This window comes from Pseudorasbora parva, chromosome 10, assembly GCF_024679245.1.
Source record: "Pseudorasbora parva isolate DD20220531a chromosome 10, ASM2467924v1, whole genome shotgun sequence".
NCBI classification, from domain to species: Eukaryota; Metazoa; Chordata; class Actinopteri; order Cypriniformes; family Gobionidae; genus Pseudorasbora; species Pseudorasbora parva.
This window is the reverse complement of record NC_090181.1, coordinates 32,799,594-32,820,962: the sequence shown is the minus strand read 5'-3', so window position 1 is coordinate 32,820,962 and position 21,369 is coordinate 32,799,594. Positions and strand designations below refer to the sequence as shown.

The following is a 21,369-nucleotide window of genomic DNA, read 5'->3' as shown; positions in this document are numbered from 1 at the left end:
ATATAAAATATCTTAAACTGTGTCTGAAGATGAACGGAGGTCTTACGGGTGTGGAACGACATTAGGGTGAGTCATTAGTGACATAAATTTCATTTTTGGGTGAACTAACTCTTCAACTGTCTGGTTGGTTACCAAAATTATTTGTGTTTAACAGAAGAAAGAAAATCATACAGGTTTGGAACAACATGAGGGTGAGTAAATGATGACAAAACCTTTTGGGTGACAATTTGGTGTAGTACAATTTTCACTCAGAAATTGTAACTATTTTCTCATAAAATAATTAAATAATCTTCGCTTTATTTACAACTTCGAAATTAGCAATGAATCAAATTTCACTCAGAAACTGATTGTAAACTTCACAACTAATTATAAAGAAATGGCAAGTAATACATTAAACATGCAATTTTTACAAAAAAGTAAAAAGACTGAAATAATGTTTTCTGAATAAAATTTCCTCCATTAAATATTGTTTTTTTTACTTTTAAGTTCTATATATTACTTATTGTCAAATCAAACAAATCAGCTTTCGTTTGTCTGTTTATGATGCGAGCAGTGAAGATGTGCAGTAAATACTGGTAATATTCATTTCCCTCTAAGGCAGAGAGAAAAGATATGCAAAGAAAGCAAAATCACTGAGTGCTATGAGTTATTACAGTCCGTCTACTTTCCCAGGGCAGCTGGGAAAACATGCTAATCTCACCATGTGACAGTCACAGTACAGGGTTAGTTTAGCCCCAAAACCGCCACTGATCCACATACAGGCTGAAGGTTTACAGTCCATTATACAGCTCTGGAAAAATGAAGAGACCACTTAACCTTTATTTCTCAATGTAAAGTGGTCTCTTAATTTTTCCAGAGCTGTATGGGCACTTTTTAATACATTTTCATGAATCAGTTCACTAATACACATAACAATGCTTAACTGATTAGTAGTTTAACTAAAATATACACTACTGTTTGAAAGTTTGGGGGTCAGAAAGTTTTTTTTTAAAGAAATTAATATTTGTATTCAGCAAGGATGCATTAATCAAAAGTGAATAAATCTATTTATAATGTGTTTTTTGTATTATTTTACTTTCTATTAAATCAATGAATCGGGGGGGGGGGGTCATGAGTTTTTATGCTGATGAACTTTTTATGCATAAAATTTTATGTAGCACAACTATTTTTAATATTGATATTAAGAAAAAAATGTTGAATGTGCAATGTGAAGACTGGAGTAATAATGCTGAAAATTCAGCTGTGCCATCAAAGGAATAAATTATAATTTATAATTATATATTCGGTTTTCTCTCCCTCCCCCCCTTCCCTTCCCTTGCTGTTTGTTAAGCGTCCTTGGGTTTTGTGAAAGGCGCTATATAAATTACAGTTATTATTATTATTATTAGGGCCGGGACTCGATTAAAAAAAATTATCTAATTAATTAGAGGCTTTGTAATTAATTAATCGAAATTAATCGCATTTTATTCGCATATAAATATTTGACCTGAGAACAATGAGAAGTAATTTTTCACATGTATTTTTAGTATACCATTGAATAATGACTGAATACATAAGCTTAATCAACAAAATATTGTTTATTTCTTTCAGTCCAGCAGACCAGCGCAATGTTTGCCATTAAGTGTAGCAAAAGCATGTACTGCGGTGATATGCAAATTCCTTGTTGTATAGCTTGCACACAACCCTGCTCTTGACGACGCTTCCATTCTTTCGTTTTTTAAAACAAAATTTCCCATCCACGGGGCCGAGCAAAGCGGTCTCATCAGCTTCTTCGTTCATGTTCACTCATGCCCTGCGTCTCAATCAGCTCCATAGTTCCCTAGTCAGGGCACTGATCAAGACATAAGTCAATGGGCTGACTCCCTGATCAGTGCCCTGACTACTGAACTAGGGAGCTGATTGAGACGCACCCAAGGTTTGTTGTTGTCTTGACTTCGAAGCGCTAGTTGGTGTTCCAGTATAATCGGTCCGTCGAAACTGATTCATTGAAAAACGTTCCGCGGTGCAAAAATAAATGCGGTTAAATTTTTTTTTTTTTTTTGCGTAATTAATTAACGCGTTAAAGTCACGTAATTAATTAATCTTAATTAACGCGTTAAAGTCCCGGCCCTAATTATTATTATTATTATTATTATAATTTAAAATACATTAAAATGTAAAACTACTATTTTATAGTGTAATATTAATATTTTATAAATGTAGTCATGGTGAGCACAAGAGATTCTTTCAAAAAACATTTTAAAAAACTTACTGACACTAAACATTTAAATGTTAGTATATGAATAAAAAGTTTCATATTATTATTTGAAAGCAGAGTAAAAGTATTACACAATAATGTTAGTTAATCTTATTATTGAAAGTTAATATGAAATATTAATTACTGCCTTCAGACGGCGTCATTCACTTACCCTTTTTGAAGGGGAAGTTGTCCATCATCTGCAACCCTCCTACTACTAGCAAATCTGGTTTGAAGCCATTCAGCTTCTCCTGAAACTGATCCATGGAGTCCAAATATGGATTATGGTCATCACTATGGACAATATACCTACAGAAACACAAGAAAAACACTTACATGGAAAGCAAAAAAACTCTATATTAAAAGTAGTATAGGTCAAGTAAAAAAGAAAAAGAAAACTGCAAGTAAATAATATAAGCCCACCGGTTGGCCCTTCGAGAAGTGTACGGCCCCCATGTGGCACCTGTGGGGTACTCCAGGATCAGGTGAATGTCTGGCTCATCCACAGTGTTTCCAGCAACTGAGGAGACAAAATAATTCAATGCAATGCAAAACATGGACAAAAGAGCTGTAGCAAGCAGAAAATATACTTAGTAATTTCTCTAAAACAAAGATTTAAAGTGCCCTATTATGCTTGTTTGTATATCCCCTTTCGAGCCGTGTTTAACATGGCTGTTTGTGAATGTAAACATTTTCAAAGATCAAAGTTCAGGATAAACTGAATTACTGTGTCCCAAAGGGACAGACCTATTCTGAACTTCCTGAAACGTGTCATCGGTAATTCCAGTCTTACTTCCTGCACAAACCTACGTAGGTTTGTAACAAATTTGCAGCCTATGATCTTCGTTGGCTGCTTGCCTGTCTGCTTTGACCCGCCCTCAAACACTGTAGATGTAGCTTAGGCCTGGAAGTGTTTGGTTTGTGCTGTCGACATGACAAGACAACGCTGTTTTCTGTGCTGTGAAAGCAAATCCATGCGCTTCCAAAGGATGATGACTCGGATATGAATTGATACTGTAAAACCGACACAACCGTTACTGTTCGTAACGCTGTGTATCCAGTGCTGAGGAACCTTCTAGATGTGAAATTCAGTTATGGTAATGGACTCTTTTTTATGACAAGCAAGCGATAGACTAATCATAACAGACTGAGCCATCTGACCAATAGGAGCAGAGTAGATTTTCAGAAAGAAAGTGTTTAGAAAGACTGGATCCTTTATCTAAAAAAATCACTGTGTAATCAATGCACATTATGAGAAAATGAATGTGTTATTGTCATTGGACGCATGTAAACAAGGGGTGTCTATTCCTGCTCCTGGAGGACAACTGTCCTTAAGAGTTTGTTAGATTTGGGATTTTGGCATTGTGGTGGTTGTTTTTAAATGACCCAGCATTAACAAGTGCATAACATTGTGACGTGCACTGTGAGTGTGTGAAACAGAGTAAAGCTAAATACTATTTCTGATCAAAAAAGATGAAACTGCACCCCTGGACAATTCTACTAATACTAATAATCACTATAGCGAGAGACACGGGCAACATGAGTTAGATGCATCAGAAATCGAAGCAGTAGCGATGTTGCCGGTGGGAGAGAATATCACTGATCAACTGAATGATATTTGGTCTCAAGTCAATGTAGCTATACAGAATAATAAACTAGGCTATTTGGGCAGTCCTGGTCTAATGGTTAGAGTTAGATTGTTAACCCGAATGTTTTGGGTTTGATTCTCAATACCGGCAGGAAAAATGTAAGTGGGGGATCGAATGAACAGTGCCCTGTTCCACCCTCAATGACTGAGGTGCCCCCAATTACTGCCCACTGCTCCAGGTGTCTGTGTTCACTGTTTGCAGTGTGTATGTGTTCACTACTCACTGCTTCTAATGTGTTTGCACTAACTTGGATGCAGAGGACAAATTCCTAGTATGGGTTACTTGGCCTTCCCTTTAGGGCTGTGCAGAAACTTTTCAATGATGCTCTTATTTTGTTGCGCTACCACAGTTTACTGACGTCATTGTACGTTCTGAGAACGCATGGAACTAAAGTTGTACGGTCAGTGTCAGTCACACCGCCTTTAATTCTTCGTTCTGCATCCAGTATTTATTTATTGACAAATGAAGCACTCGCCCCAACCCCAAATAAACACGCCTGAACCAGTTAATCAAGGTCTTTCTAGGCATGCTAGAAATTTCCAGGAAGATGTGTTGAGGCAATATAGAGCTAATTTCTACAGAACAATGGACCTTCAGTACTGGGTTTGGACACACCTGATGTAAACCTATTGCAGGAGACCTTCAAAAATAGGGAGATCCTTAAAAATAGCATAATAGGGGTACTAAAGTGTTATTGTTATATTTACAATTGTAAGGCTGGAACAAACTAGCTGATGCCGAAATGTCTAATCGCTCTGAGAAAACAAAGGAAATGAACTCATTCATACAGTTAGCGTCTCTGTCCGAGACATCACACTGAGTGAATCATCTACGAATGGCACTAATTTACATGCCTTTCCTTTCTCATGACACTTCCCCTAAACTCCTGCTCCCCCTCAAATTGAGATCACCTGAAATGCACCAGAAATCTCTTTGTTACAATGTCAATCCTCACGATACAGTATTATATGTGTTTGAAATGTCTCAGTGCAACTGGTACAAATATCTCAACTCCACAGAAGTAAACTAGAACATCCTAAATGTTTTAAGAGTTTAAAGATATCTTTCCTTGGTGTATGGTGGGTGTGGCTTTCAACCATTTGGCCTCTCTTCTTCTCAAGTCTATAGGACTTGATTAATGCAAATTCCTATTGTGAACTCGTGTTTACATTTGAAAGAGTTTCAAATGGTTCTGGGTATGCATCTGGTTCTGGGTATTTAAGGAAATGTTGCAAAGAGCTCAGGGCTCGATCCTGTATTCAGGTCAGCCCGTAATGCTAGACACTTCAAGATAGCCAGCATTATGTAATTTTCAGAAGTCAGGTATACATTTAATTCTTTACTTCAGAGTATTTGATGTTATATGGATTAGGCTACCTTTGAATTGATTATGTAATTGGCATTATACATTTACCGGACTGTTAAAAAAATTACACTTTGATTGATTCTTTCTGACTTGCTCTGGAATTATTCAGGTTACGAACTGGCATAATTTCAACAAAGGGTTAAACGGAATAATGAAATGTGTACTTAAACTATTAAATATGAATGACCAAATAAACAAATGGCATTCTAACCTAAATTCTAAATTATGATTAAATGGAGTCAGATAATGAGGAATTGGAATAAAATCCCTTTTCTCAGCTGAAAAGATGAACGCGCAGCGACCTTCACCCACCAATCGTTAGCCTCCATTGGGACGATTTGGGCCTTACACAATATTAAATAGAAAAAGCTGAAAATAAGCCCATTACAGCACCTGTAATGCGTTGTGAGAGGATTTCTGTGAAATCGGTGCTGAAACTGCCACCTAAAAGCACATCGCATCCTTCCAGCGCCATCCTGCTGGCCATGACAGGTGCATTTCCTCCTATTGACCACCTGTTTCCTGGAAGCTCTCGAGAAGCCTCTACCAGTTCACTGAAGAGTGTGTCATTCATCACAAACCTCCTATGGAAAAGGGCAAAGGAGAAAAAAGAAAAAAAAACTGTCAGCAGATTAACAAACACAGTGCTTACTGCAATTACACTCCAATTATGCAGCCTTAAAGGGTTAGTTCACCCAAAAATGAAATTGATGTCATTAATGACTCACCCTAATGTTGTTCCACACCCGTAAGACCTCCGTTCATCTTCAGACGCAGTTTAAGATATTTTATATTTAGTCTGAGAGCGTATGGAAGTGTATGCACACTACACTGTCCATGTCCAGGAAGGGAATAAAAACATCATCGAAGTAGTCCATATGTGACATCAGTTTAGCCTAGAAATCTAGACGCACCCTAGCGGCAGCAAATCTAATTTGCCCGCGAGTGTCGTCTGGCAACTCAAATTACACTTCTGAGCCGTAAACGCCAAACTCTGGTTGGGCCAATCACATCGTGTATTGAGTCGGTGGGCTGGGCTTAACATAATGACAGCAGAGTTGCGCTTGTGTGCTACTAGTAAACACAGAAACTGGCGAACGGCGGTCTTTCGCCTCAGCTTTAACCGCGACTCTGGAAGACTTGGAGTTAAGCTTTTCTCTGAGAAAAAACAAAGAACGGCACTGAAGTCATTCTTAAGTAGGGAAGATGTGTTCGGAGTTTTGCCGACCAGATACAGAGAAAGTTTAATCTTTCAACAAGCTCTGCTTCACCTTCGTTGCTCTGGTTGGTGTAGCGCTATCCTATCGCATGCAGAGGGAGTTTGAAAGACAACCGTTTATTCCGCCCCTCAGCTTGAGCCCTGTCTATGGTGAGTTTCCAGACCAAACATCTTGATGTGGGTCTTGCTTGCCAGGCTAACATCAGTTAGTTAATTAGAATCCTTTGAAGCATCGATTTTGGTTAAAAAAAACACAAAAACTAAAACTAAAACTTTATTCAGCATTGTATTCTCTTCCGTGTTTGTTTTCAAACCTCAAACAAAGATTTAAATGGTTATGAATCAGCGGATCGACTCAAAATTCAGATCGCCAATGTCACATGATTTCAGCAGTTTGACACGCAATCTGAATCATGAATCAATACGCTGATTCATAACCATTCAAATCTCTGTTTGAGGATTGAAAACAAACCCGGAAGAGAAGACAATGCTGAATAAAGTCATAGTTTTTGTTATTTTGAGACCAAAATCGATGCTTCAAAAGATTCTAATTAACTAACTGATGTCACATATGGACTACTTTGATGTTTTTATTCCCTTTCTGGACATGGACAGTATAGTGTGCATACACTTGCATACGCTCTTGGACTAAATATAAAATATATTAAAGGGTTACTTTAGCGATTAGCATATGGCTTTGTATCAGTAGAAACCCTGGAGTATATTCAAATGATTGTGCTTTCCCCCCTCATATCCCCCTGAGACAAGAGATTTATGCATTTTATTTCTGGAAAAATTCCTCCTATGGTGCAAATTGACGATATTTGCATCATAGGAGGAATGTTTGGCCAAAGGCTAAAGACTACAGCCAGCAGAGGGAGCCATTTCTGCATGTTTTGAACCCACGCATGAGGGATAGAGATCACACTCAGAGCTCAGCTCAGCTACAGGCACTCATTTAAACGGAGCTATGGTGAGCAATGTAAGTCTTTTAACTTCTCAAATTAATTTCTATGAAAGTTAAGCTTGCAAAGGCATGAACTGAAACGCGCCAGACTGAACTCGCGTTGTGAATGTATGCCGCGAGTGTAGTCGCGATTACCTCAGTTCTCATCACGAGAGCTCAGCTCATTTATCTGACTCCTACAGTAGTGCTCAGTGCTGTGATACTCGCGCGGTGACTCGCTCATTATATTGAACAGACACATTCAGTTTTTAATTGTAGTGTCTTCTCCAACTCAGTCACAGTAATCCAGTAGCGGTGGCTTTGGGAATGGCCTCACAGGGCAGCGAAGCATTCTGGGACTTGTAGTCTTTCATCCCCATGAGACAAATATTTTTTTTTTGTCTTTTCTCAGTCTAGAAGGCACCAAATTCTAAAATAATTTCACATTTCCACTACATTGATGACCCAGTTTAAATACAGATTCATCTTCCCAGCGCTGAAGTACCCCTTTAAACTGTGTTCTGAAGATGAATAGTTTGTCTTACGGGTGTGGAAAGACATTAGGGTGAGTCAACCCTTTTAGTCAAGCACTTGAAGGGTTTTTGTTATTTCCATATCACTTTGGGTGGAAAAAAGAATTATAAATAGTTGCTAACAAATGAAATAACATAAGAACATACATTTGTGTAGAAACAAACTCATAATTCAACAACAGCCAATTTATTCATCCTTTCTTCTGGAATTATTGACCTCACAGGTGTTTTTATTGTACAGTACATAGGCAGTCATATAGACTGTTATCTAGTTAGAAACAATAAAAAAAGAAACCACTTCACAACTTATTTACTTCCGTGATGTAACATTTGAAACAGGATATCCCAAATTTAAAAATAATATGGATCTTGATTTTAAGCAATCAGTTGGATAATAAAAAATAGTTTTATTTTTTTTTTTTTTATTACTGCCCATGCAAACTTTAGTACATCCACATAATCTGCATTAACAACTGGTAAGATTAAAACTAGATAGCATTTAGGCGAGGTCAGCTGAAAGTCAATTCAGAGGCTGAGTTAAATTTGATGAAAGATATAGGGGGTGAGCGATATACTGGAAGCGATAGAAAGTTTGTATTATGGTATGGGGTGCTTTCACACTAGCACTTTTGGTGTGCACCTGGGTTCGATTGACGTCAGAATTCGGTTCATTTGGATGATGTGAACGCGGTCTTCTGAACTCGGGTGCGCACCCGCGAACCGTACCCGAGTCCGCGTAAAAAGGTGTTCAGGTTCATGTGAACTCCGCTACGGTTCGCTACTGATGTGACTGCAGTTCTACTAAGGGTGCTTTCACAGTTGGTTCAATTGCCTGAACTGAACCCGAGTTCAATTTTGTGTTTGTTTGTGTTTCACTGACATGCTGCAAATGTTCAAAAAACATTTCTGATTATTATCATCAATGTTGAAAACAGTTATTTAATCTAATGTAATAATTAAACTAATATTTTTGTGGAAAAGGTGATACTTTTTCAGGATTCTTTGATGAATATAAAGAACAGCATTTATTAAATTGAAATCTTTTGTAACATTATAAATGACTTCAGTGTCACTTTTGATTAACTTTAATGCATCCTTGATTTATAAAAGTATTAATTTCTCTCTTTTTTAAATCGTACCACAAATGTTTGAATGTTTTCAACATTAATAATAATAACAAATGTTTCTTGAGCACCAAATCAGCACATTAGAATGATTTCTGAAGGATCATGTGACACTGATGACTGGAGTAATGATGCTGATAATTCAGCTTTGCCATCACAGGAATAAACTACATGTTAAAATATTTTCAAATAGAAAACAGAAATGGAAAAATATAACATTTCACTATATTTTTCTTCAAATAAAATGCACTTAATTATAAATGAATAGTTGCACTTTTGTTGAATCATTTTTAAAATGATTATACATATAAAAGCGGTGCTCCAACCCATCCCCCGACTGAGAAAATTGCATTGGACTATTTTTAGATCATTTTTGATTGGGTATTGAGCCAGGTTTTTTTCCGCAGGCCTTGGCAACCCTGACGCCAGAGGCATTTAAGCCTCTCTAGCTGAAATGAATGAAAAGTTTGATTGATGGTTATAAGCTAGAGGAGAAATTCACACATCAATCCAAACATACAGCAACCCTCCCCAGACGCTAATGTGTCGCTTTAGCAGTCTCAAACAGCTTTATGCAGCGTCTCAACATAACTGCAATATTATCTTGCGAGGCCTGTCGTTCCACTCACAAGTGTGAATTCTCTTGCTGGACACAGCTACCACATTGCCAGCACAACAAATTTAAGAGGGTCTGATGCATTACAGCTTAACACATTCATTTAATGATTAATAGTTAACTTATTATTTTAGTACTATGTCACTTTGTGGTTTTGTAACGTTAGTTAATGTGATGAGCTACATCTGTGGCTAACAGTGTGAACTGACTCACACATATAAAACGGAAGTTTGTAATGGTGTAATTGAGTCCAGGCCTCAATTTTGTTATTATGCTATATTGTGTAATCTCTACAGCCCAGAGGGCTTTGTGAACATGCTTGAATGGCTCTCACTCACTCTGAAGCGGCTCCAGGGGAGAAAAAGTAAGCGAAACTCTGGGCCAGCTGCCTGGCATTCTCTATGTAGTCGTGGTGTAGGGGCTGGTCTGTCGGATTCAAACCGATTTTGTTGAGCAGAGTCACTCCATCGACTATGATATCCACACAGCCGCCAAAACCTGATAAGAGACAGTGAAATGACATGTTAAGTAATATAACATTACAATTATTCAAACTTTGAACCTAACCATCCAACAAAACACACCTAAATCATAGGCCATAACATATCCGGAATGGATTAGATGCCATGCATAGTTTTCAAAAGTAAACGTGACTACAGACTGAATGATAACAGATAATAATAATGACTGTGCAATCACGGAGAGGTTTTTATAGCAGGTTAACAGATAAAATAGAATTGAATGAACATCAATAGTCAATCAATTGAAGAACTTTCACATGCATTGACTGCAGTTTAAGCAACAAATAAAATAAATTCTCCGGGCTGTGCATGGGACTTTTGAGGAACATAAGACCTAAACCATTTGTCAAAGGTTTGTTTTTTTTCCATGCAAGCACTGCACGTGTTATATTAGAGACCAACAATTTTAACAAAGCAAAGAAAAGATGCAAAGCAAACATGCAAAACACAAGTGCAGGCCTGATCATAGAAGATAGCAATACTCAGAAGCAAAACAAGCCATATTATCAGATAAAAAAGGGAACATAATGTGCACTTTCTAACAAGAAAAATGTGCCTAAATCAAACTAATTAAATATTATTTGTTCAAATGAATACTTATCAAAGTGTGTACAGAATTCTTGAAAATAAAAAAGTAAAAAGTTATCAAATAAAAATCAATAAATACAGTATATGCATATTATATACAGTATAAAGAGTAGTTATTGATTTAACAAAATGATTTTAAAAAAAGTACTAACATTTAAATTAATCATTTGACACAATGCACTTATTGTGTATATACATGTTTTACATTGTACTTACATTTGTTTTAAATACCAGCATGTCAATTAATCTGTAATTAATTTATGTAGTTACATTTATAATTACACTGTTGACAATTCCCTTACACCTAACCCTAGCCTTAAACTTACCCATACCACCACCACACCTGTCCCTACTCCCTAACTTTACCCGTATCCACCTCAATATCAGCAAAAAGAGTTTTGCAATACAGTATGAACACAGTAAGTACAGTTTCGATGTAAGTGCATAGTAGCTTAGGCCACCTAATATAAAGCGGGACCAAAATAGCTACTCTTATTTTGAGAATGGCAAATTTGCTACATATGCACTGCATACTTTAAAATATGCTAATCTAACATGCAAGCATCTTGTTATAGTATTATTACGTTAAATTAGTTAAAAATGTATGTATTATTTTTATTCAAGTTTATTTTTAAATATGTAGTGTGATTACTTAATTATAAATAGATAAATTAATAAAAAGATATAAAACAACATTATTATATGAAATATAGCTGCTAGCAGCAATTGCGGGGCCAAGCCCATTATGGCTCTTTTTGGCTTTTTTGGACTTTGGATATTATTAGGAAACTTTTGAACATTGCCCAATTCACATGCTTAAACAACATAACTTAACTTAACTTAACTTACTACACATTGAGTTTGACCAATCAATCTTCAAAGCTTTAGCCTGTTGCTTTAAACAGCAGACCACTCATACTTTGGTTTGTTTAATTTTATAAAGGCTTGAGATTTCGATGGCAGAACTGCAGCTTTTGCCACTAAATGACAACATTACACACAATTTTATAAAGCTGTCCCCCATGGGACTCGAACCCATAACCTCACGACCCGGTGTCTGATGCTCATCTCATTGCGCCACAGGGAAGACATGTGTTAGTTGATATGTCATAGGTCCTTAGTTCAAATTAGAAATGAATTCAAAATGAAGAATTTTGGATTTAATGAACAACATTATATATTTTTTTGTGAAAAATTGGTTGAAATCATTCTTAGAAGTAATTAATGTCTGGAACGGAAGAACATTTTTGCAAATAACCATTTAGAATGCTAAGCTAATTAGCATAAAGACACAAACACAGGCAAGTTCAACTTCAGAGGTGGATTTCTCCGGAACGGTAGCGAATATCAAAAATCTGTTCAGTCATTTCTGTGCGGCTCACTCCATATTTAATGTGAGCCAATTTTGAACAAAATTGGACAAAATTTGAAGGAGGAGTAGCGAAAAAACTGTTTTTCACTTGATTCAATATGGCGCACAGTCACATGCTTGGAAAATGACAAATGAGACATCGTCGAAATCTGCAAAACCCAGAGAACAAAATGACATAAATTATATAGAATATAGATAATGTTTTCAAAAGTTATAAACGTTTTAGCAAAAAATCGTATATCTCTGGAACACTAGGTGGCGCTATTCTGAAACTTCTCATGTACATTCGGGACATGATGACGGTCATGCATACCAAATTGTGTGCAGATATGTCAAATATTATAAAAGATATCACATTTTATGACAAAATTCAAAATGGCGATCACATGGTTCATCCGATCCTAACATATCTTATATCACCAGATTCAGCATGACACGAGGAATCTATAGACACCAATATTATGATTTTCTGACAAACCGTTCGGAAGTTATGGGCAAAAACATCCTTTTTTCATATCTCATGACCCCTAGGTGGCGCTGTTCCCAACTTTGGCATGGATCCTCAGATCATGGGTCTGATGAAGCATACCAATTTTCGTTTCGATTGGTCAAAGTTTGGCCGAGATACAGCCTCAGAACCAATTTTGGGTCAACCTCGTTAACTTCGAGACATCATAACTTTTTTTTTTCCCAAGGGTCCAAAAAATTCTGTTCAGTCATTTCTGTGCGGCTCAGTCCAAATATTCTCTCTGCCAAGTTTGGACAAAATTAGACAAATTTTGAAGGAGGAGTAGCAAAAAAACTGAAAACTGTACTTTTTAAAATGGCCATTACTGTAATGGGCGGAGTTTTAATGTTAGATATTAAATTTGATCAGCATGATGAGAGGAATCAGGTGTACTAAGTGGCATTTTTCTACCTCAAAGGGTTCAAAAGTTATAACAGTTTCAATGTTGAATTTTTGGACTGGTGGTGGCGCTATGGAGTTGGTCTTAGAGACTCCAAATTTGGTCCATTTACTATTGATGACTATCTCTACAAGTGTGCCAATTTTTATCATTTTCCTACTTATGGTTCATAGGGCTGCCATTGACTCCCATAGGGGAGGAAGAATAATAATAATAATAAATATAGCTGCAAGCAGCCATTATCGGGGCCAAGCGCAAAGAAGAAGACAAGACATGCCAGCATGGCTGGAAGTCTCAAGCCAACTGCAACAATGAGCCATTAAGGACCTATTAAGTTGATTTTAGGCAAAATAGCAGTCAAATTTTAAATACAGTCAATAATAATGGTTTAATGGTTTATCACTTTCGACCAATAGGTGTCACTGTTACGAAACTGATGTGGTTTAGTCAGATTGAGATGACAATGACACATGCAAAGTTTGGTGTCAATATGTCAAAGCATTGCAGAGATACAGCCTCAAGAGTAATTTTTGCATCATGGCTCAACTCTGTTGCAGTGGTATATGAAAACTGTTTTGTCTATCAATCCGAAATCCATAACTATTTGTCAGCATGGTCTGAAGACGATACGGATCAATTTTGGTGAAAATTGGACAAACGGTCTAGGATGAGTTTGAAAAAGTAGATTTTTAACAAATAACAAGATGGAGCACAGATATGTTTGCAAAATATGGCAAAATTGGTATCTATCTTCTCGGCATGAGCCAATGAATGTATTATGACCAGTCTCATTACAATAGGCTAATTTAATCAAAAGTTATTAGCATTTTTGTACATTTTATTACAACTTTTGACCACAAGGTGGCGCTGCCCCGAAACTTTTTGAATATCTTCGGGACATAGAGCGGAAGACACATACCGAGTTTTGTAACGATACACTAGTGCATTCTTAAATTATAGCATTAGCATTTTAAACCGTAATACTGCATTGAAGTCAATGGGAATTTCATGTTTTGTTTTATTATAGCGCCACCAAGAGGCACAATCCCACCAATTTTTTTATGTGTCCTCGTAGTGAGCCCATACATATGTGTGTCAAGTTTGGTGAAAATATTTCATTTTGTTTTGGAGTTATAGACATTTATATGAAAAAACACGTAAAAAATGACTGACACCTGACTTTGATTGGATTTTACTACCCCTTACTATCAATATTTTGAGATTTGGGCATTAGCGTATAGCTATCGACCTATGTTTCCGAACTTCTGAGGCTGGTTTCGTCTCGATCGGACTAGCGGTTTCGAAGATATCAGCAAATGTTTTTTAAGCACTAAATTACAACTCTGCGCAAACCATATGCCGAAACCTGGCAAGTCTGGTATCGTTGGAGTCGGCAAGGATTCAGGAGACCAAAAAACACACTCCCATCAAAATATGTCAACCACACCCAAAGTTATAAGCGTTTGAAAAAAAAAATTCTCCACTAGGTGGCGCTGTTTCGAAACTTCTCAGGCTACTTCAGGGCATCGTGGTGATGACCCATACCAAGTTTCATAACAATCCGTTCATGCGTTCATAAAATACAGCATTTTTGCACATAATTCAAAATGGCCGACATCCAAAATGGCCGACATGGTAAAATTGGATATCAGTCGACTCGGCATGACGCCCTGAATCTAATGAGACCAATTTTATGATTTTTGGATAAACGGTTCAGAAGTTATAAGCCAAAATAGGCATTTTTTGTATCTCCGGACAGGTAGGTGGCGCTGCGCCGAAACGCTGCATGTTGCTTCAAGTCATGCTTGTGATGACATGTACCAAGGTTGGTTTGAATACGATAAAGCGTTGCGGAGATATAGCCTTTAGTGTGTTTTTGCAACCTCCACGTAAAATTTGTTTGTGCGTTTATTGAAAACGATTGGACGAATCAACTTGAATTCCATAACTTTTTGTCAACATGCTCTGAAGATGATCTGTTTCAATTTTCGTGAAAATCGGAGCAACGGCCTAGGAGGAGTTCGAAAAAGTAGGTTTTTCAGAAAATTCAAAATGGCGGGAAAATTTGCATACCGGAAAATGACATCATAGGGTGAAATCGAATCGGCTTGAGCCAAGGAATCCGATGAAAAAAGAATTTTGTTTCTAGCCCTTAGGGGTCAAAAGTTATAAGCATAAATATGAGTGAAACTTTGGACAGGTGGTGGCGCTAGAGGGATTGAGTTAGAGGCACCAAATTTGCTATAGTGACAGCTCAGACTGGCCTCTATGAGTGTGCCAAATTTCACAACTTTTTACCATACGGTTCTATGGGCTGCCAGAGACTCCTATGGCGGAAGAAGAAGAAGAAGAAGAAGCAGAATAATAAATATAGCTGCAAGCAGCCATTATCGGGGCCAAGCGCAAAGAAGAAGACAAGACATGCCAGCATGGCTGGAAGTCTCAAGCCAACTGCAACAATGAGCCATTAAGGACCTATTAAGTTGATTTTAGGCAAAATAGCAGTAAAATTTTAAATACAGTCAATAATAATGGTTTAATGGTTTATCACTTTCGACCAATAGGTGTCACTGTTACGAAACTGATGTGGTTTAGTCAGATTGAGATGACAATGACACATGCAAAGTTTGGTGTCAATATGTCAAAGCATTGCAGAGATACAGCCTCAAGAGTAATTTTTGCATCATGGCTCAACTCTGTTGCAGTGGTATATGAAAACTGTTTTGTCTATCAATCCGAAATCCATAACTATTTGTCAGCATGGTCTGAAGACGATACGGATCAATTTTGGTGAAAATCGGACAAACGGTCTAGGATGAGTTTGAAAAAGTAGGTTTTTAACAAATAACAAGACGGAGGACAGATAGGTTTGCAAAATATGGCACAATTGGTATCCATGTTCTCGGCATGAGCCATTGACTGTATTATGACCAGTTTCATTACAATGGGTTAATTTAATCAAAAGTTATTCGCATTTCTGTACATTTTATTACAACTTTTGACCACAAGGTGGCGCTACCCCGAAACTTTTTGAGTATCTTCAGGACATGGAGCGGAAGACACATACCGAGTTTTGTAACGATACGCTAATGCATTCTTAAATTATAGCATTAGCATTTTAAACCATAATACTGCATTGAAGTCAATGGGAATTTCATGTTTTGTTTTATTATAGCGCCACCAAGAGGCACAATCCCACCAATTTTTTTATGTGTCCTCATAGTGAGCCCATACATATGTGTGTCAAGTTTGGTGAAAATATCTCATTTTGTTTTGGAGTTATAGACATTTATATGAAAAAACACGTAAAAAAGGACTGACACCTGACTTTGATTGGATTTTACTACCCCTTACTATCAATATTTTGAGATTTGGGCATTAGCGTATAGCTATCGACCTATGTTTCCGAACTTCTGAGGCTGGTTTCGTCTCGATCGGACTAGCGGTTTCGAAGATATCAGCAAATGTTTTTTAAGCACTAAATTACAACTCTGCGCAAACCATATGCCGAAACCTGGCAAGTCTGGTATCGTTGGAGTCGGCAAGGATTCAGGAGACCAAAAAACACACTCCCATCAAAATATGTCAACCACACCCAAAGTTATAAGCGTTTGAAAAAAAAAATTCTCCACTAGGTGGCGCTGTTTCGAAACTTCTCAGGCTACTTCAGGGCATCGTGGTGATGACCCATACCAAGTTTCATAACAATCTGTTCATGCGTTCATAAAATACAGCATTTTTGCACATAATTCAAAATGGCCGACATCCAAAATGGCCGACATGGTAAAATTGGATATCAGTCGACTCGGCATGACGCCCTGAATCTAATGAGACCAATTTTATGATTTTTGGATAAACGGTTCAGAAGTTATAAGCCAAAATAGGCATTTTTCGTATCTCCGGACAGGTAGGTGGCGCTGCGCCGAAACGCTGCATGTTGCTTCAAGTCATGCTTGTGATGACATGTACCAAGGTTGGTTTGAATACGATAAAGCGTTGCGGAGATATAGCCTTTAGTGTGTTTTTGCAACCTCCACGTAAAATTTGTTTGTGCGTTTATTGGAAACGATTGGACGAATCAACTTGAATTCCATAACTTTTTGTCAACATGCTCTGAAGATGATCTGTTTCAATTTTCGTGAAAATCGGAGCAACGGCCTAGGAGGAGTTCGAAAAAGTAGGTTTTTCAGAAAATTCAAAATGGCGGGAAAATTTGCATACCGGAAAATGACATCATAGGGTGAAATCGAATCGGCTTGAGCCAAGGAATCCGATGAAAAAAGAATTTTGTTTCTAGCCCTTAGGGGTCAAAAGTTATAAGCATAAATATGAGTGAAACTTTGGACAGGTGGTGGCGCTAGAGGGATTGAGTTAGAGGCACCAAATTTGCTATAGTGACAGCTCAGACTGGCCTCTATGAGTGTGCCAAATTTCACAACTTTTTACCATACGGTTCTATGGGCTGCCAGAGACTCCTATGGCGGAAGAAAAAGAAAAAGAAGAAGAAGAAGAAGAAGAAGAAGAAGCAGAATAATAATAATAGGAACACTAACAATTTCAATAGGTGCCTCCGCACCTTCGGTGCTTGGCCCCTAATAATAGGAACACTAACGATTTCAATAGGTGCCTCCGCACCTTCGGTGCTTGGCCCCTAATAATAGGAACACTAACGATTTCAATAGGTGCCTCCGCACCTTCGGTGCTTGGCCCCTAATAATAGGAACACTAACGATTTCAATAGGTGCCTCCGCACCTTCGGTGCTTGGCCCCTAAATATAGCTGCAAGCAGCCATTATCGGGGCCAAGCGCAAAGAAGAAGACAAGACATGCCAGCATGGCTGGAAGTCTCAAGCCAACTGCAACAATGAGCCATTAAGGACCTATTAAGTTGATTTTAGGCAAAATAGCGGTCAAATTTTAAATACAGTCAATAATAATGGTTTAATGGTTTATCACTTTCGACCAATAGGTGTCACTGTTACGAAACTGATGTGGTTTAGTCAGATTGAGATGACAATGACACATGCAAAGTTTGGTGTCAATATGTCAAAGCATTGCAGAGATACAGCCTCAAGAGTCATTTTTGCATCATGGCTCAACTCTGTTGCAGTGGTATATGAAAACTGTTTTGTCTATCAATCCGAAATCCATAAGTATTTGTCAGCATGGTCTGAAGACGATACGGATCAATTTTGGTGAAAATCGGACAAACGGTCTAGGATGAGTTTGAAAAAGTAGATTTTTAACAAATAACAAGATGGAGCACAGATATGTTTGCAAAATATGGCAAAATTGGTATCTATCTTCTCGGCATGAGCCAATGAATGTATTATGACCAGTCTCATTACAATAGGCTAATTTAATCAAACGTTATTAGCATTTTTGTACATTTTATTACAACTTTTGACCACAAGGTGGCGCTGCCCCGAAACTTTTTGAATATCTTCGGGACATAGAGCGGAAGACACATACCGAGTTTTGTAACGATACACTAGTGCATTCTTAAATTATAGCATTAGCATTTTAAACCGTAATACTGCATTGAAGTCAATGGGAATTTCATGTTTTGTTTTATTATAGCGCCACCAAGAGGCACAATCCCACCAATTTTTTTATGTGTCCTCGTAGTGAGCCCATACATATGTGTGTCAAGTTTGGTGAAAATGTTTCATTTTGTTTTGGAGTTATAGACATTTATATGAAAAAACACGTAAAAAATGACTGACACCTGACTTTGATTGGATTTTACTACCCCTTACTATCAATATTTTGAGATTTGGGCATTAGCGTATAGCTATCGACCTATGTTTCCGAACTTCTGAGGCTGGTTTCGTCTCGATCGGACTAGCGGTTTCGAAGATATCAGCAAATGTTTTTTAAGCACTAAATTACAACTCTGCGCAAACCATATGCCGAAACCTGGCAAGTCTGGTATCGTTGGAGTCGGCAAGGATTCAGGAGACCAAAAAACACACTCCCATCAAAATATGTCAACCACACCCAAAGTTATAAGCGTTTGAAAAAAAAAATTCTCCACTAGGTGGCGCTGTTTCGAAACTTCTCAGGCTACTTCAGGGCATCGTGGTGATGACCCATACCAAGTTTCATAACAATCTGTTCATGCGTTCATAAAATACAGCATTTTTGCACATAATTCAAAATGGCCGACATCCAAAATGGCCGACATGGTAAAATTGGATATCAGTCGACTCGGCATGACGCCCTGAATCTAATGAGACCAATTTTATGATTTTTGGATAAACGGTTCAGAAGTTATAAGCCAAAATAGGCATTTTTCGTATCTCCGGACAGGTAGGTGGCGCTGCGCCGAAACGCTGCATGTTGCTTCAAGTCATGCTTGTGATGACATGTACCAAGGTTGGTTTGAATACGATAAAGCGTTGCGGAGATATAGCCTTTAGTGTGTTTTTGCAACCTCCACGTAAAATTTGTTTGTGCGTTTATTGAAAACGATTGGACGAATCAACTTGAATTCCATAACTTTTTGTCAACATGCTCTGAAGATGATCTGTTTCAATTTTCGTGAAAATCGGAGCATCGGCCTAGGAGGAGTTCGAAAAAGTAGGTTTTTCAGAAAATTCAAAATGGCGGGAAAATTTGCATACCGGAAAATGACATCATAGGGTGAAATCGAATCGGCTTGAGCCAAGGAATCCGATGAAAAAAGAATTTTGTTTCTAGCCCTTAGGGGTCAAAAGTTATAAGCATAAATATGAGTGAAACTTTGGACAGGTGGTGGCGCTAGAGGGATTGAGTTAGAGGCACCAAATTTGCTATAGTGACAGCTCAGACTGGCCTCTATGAGTGTGCCAAATTTCACAACTTTTTACCATACGGTTCTATGGGCTGCCAGAGACTCCTATGGCGGAAGAAGAAGAATAATAAATATAGCTGCAAGCAGCCATTATCGGGGCCAAGCGCAAAGAAGAAGACAAGACATGCCAGCATGGCTGGAAGTCTCAAGCCAACTGCAACAATGAGCCATTAAGGACCTATTAAGTTGATTTTAGGCAAAATAGCAGTCAAATTTTAAATACAGTCAATAATAATGGTTTAATGGTTTATCACTTTCGACCAATAGGTGTCACTGTTACGAAACTGATGTGGTTTAGTCAGATTGAGATGACAATGACACATGCAAAGTTTGGTGTCAATATGTCAAAGCATTGCAGAGATACAGCCTCAAGAGTAATTTTTGCATCATGGCTCAACTCTGTTGCAGTGGTATATGAAAACTGTTTTGTCTATCAATCCGAAATCCATAACTATTTGTCAGCATGGTCTGAAGACGATACGGATCAATTTTGGTGAAAATCGGACAAACGGTCTAGGATGAGTTTGAAAAAGTAGGTTTTTAACAAATAACAAGACGGAGGACAGATAGGTTTGCAAAATATGGCATAATTGGTATCCATGTTCTCGGCATGAGCCATTGACTGTATTATGACCAGTTTCATTACAATGGGTTAATTTAATCAAAAGTTATTCGCATTTCTGTACATTTTATTACAACTTTTGACCACAAGGTGGCGCTACCCCGAAACTTTTTGAGTGTCTTCAGGACATGGAGCGGAAGACACATACCGAGTTTTGTAACGATACGCTAATGCATTCTTAAATTATAGCATTAGCATTTTAAACCATAATACTGCATTGAAGTCAATGGGAATTTCATGTTTTGTTTTATTATAGCGCCACCAAGAGGCACAATCCCACCAATTTTTTTATGTGTCCTCATAGTGAGCCCATACATATGTGTGTCAAGTTTGGTGAAAATATCTCATTTTGTTTTGGAGTTATAGACATTTATATGAAAAAACACGTAAAAAAGGACTGACACCTGACTTTGATTGGATTTTACTACCCCTTACTATCAATATTTTGAGATTTGGGCATTAGCGTATAGCTATCGACCTATGTTTCCGAACTTCTGAGGCTGGTTTCGTCTCGATCGGACTAGCGGTTTCGAAGATATCAGCAAATGTTTTTTAAGCACTAAATTACAACTCTGCGCAAACCATATGCCGAAACCTGGCAAGTCTGGTATCGTTGGAGTCGGCAAGGATTCAGGAGACCAAAAAACACACTCCCATCAAAATATGTCAACCACACCCAAAGTTATAAGCGTTTGAAAAAAAAAATTTTCCACTAGGTGGCGCTGTTTCGAAACTTCTCAGGCTACTTCAGGGCATCGTGGTGATGACCCATACCAAGTTTCATAACAATCTGTTCATGCGTTCATAAAATACAGCATTTTTGCACATAATTCA

At 37.7% G+C, this 21,369-nt stretch overlaps 1 protein-coding gene across 1 annotated transcript in view; it reads right to left on the bottom strand.

Annotated features, from left to right (window-relative positions):
- Positions 1-21,369, bottom strand: part of adpgk2 (ADP-dependent glucokinase 2) — a 70,719-nt gene that overhangs the window by 4,630 nt on the left and 44,720 nt on the right. Inside the window, exons 2-5 of the mRNA XM_067455905.1 lie at positions 10,028-10,187; positions 5,645-5,835; positions 2,660-2,756; positions 2,409-2,545 (exon numbers count right to left, since the gene is read on the bottom strand). Coding sequence (XP_067312006.1) covers positions 2,409-2,545; positions 2,660-2,756; positions 5,645-5,835; positions 10,028-10,187 — 585 coding nt within the window. The remainder of the gene's footprint in view (positions 1-2,408; positions 2,546-2,659; positions 2,757-5,644; positions 5,836-10,027; positions 10,188-21,369) is intronic.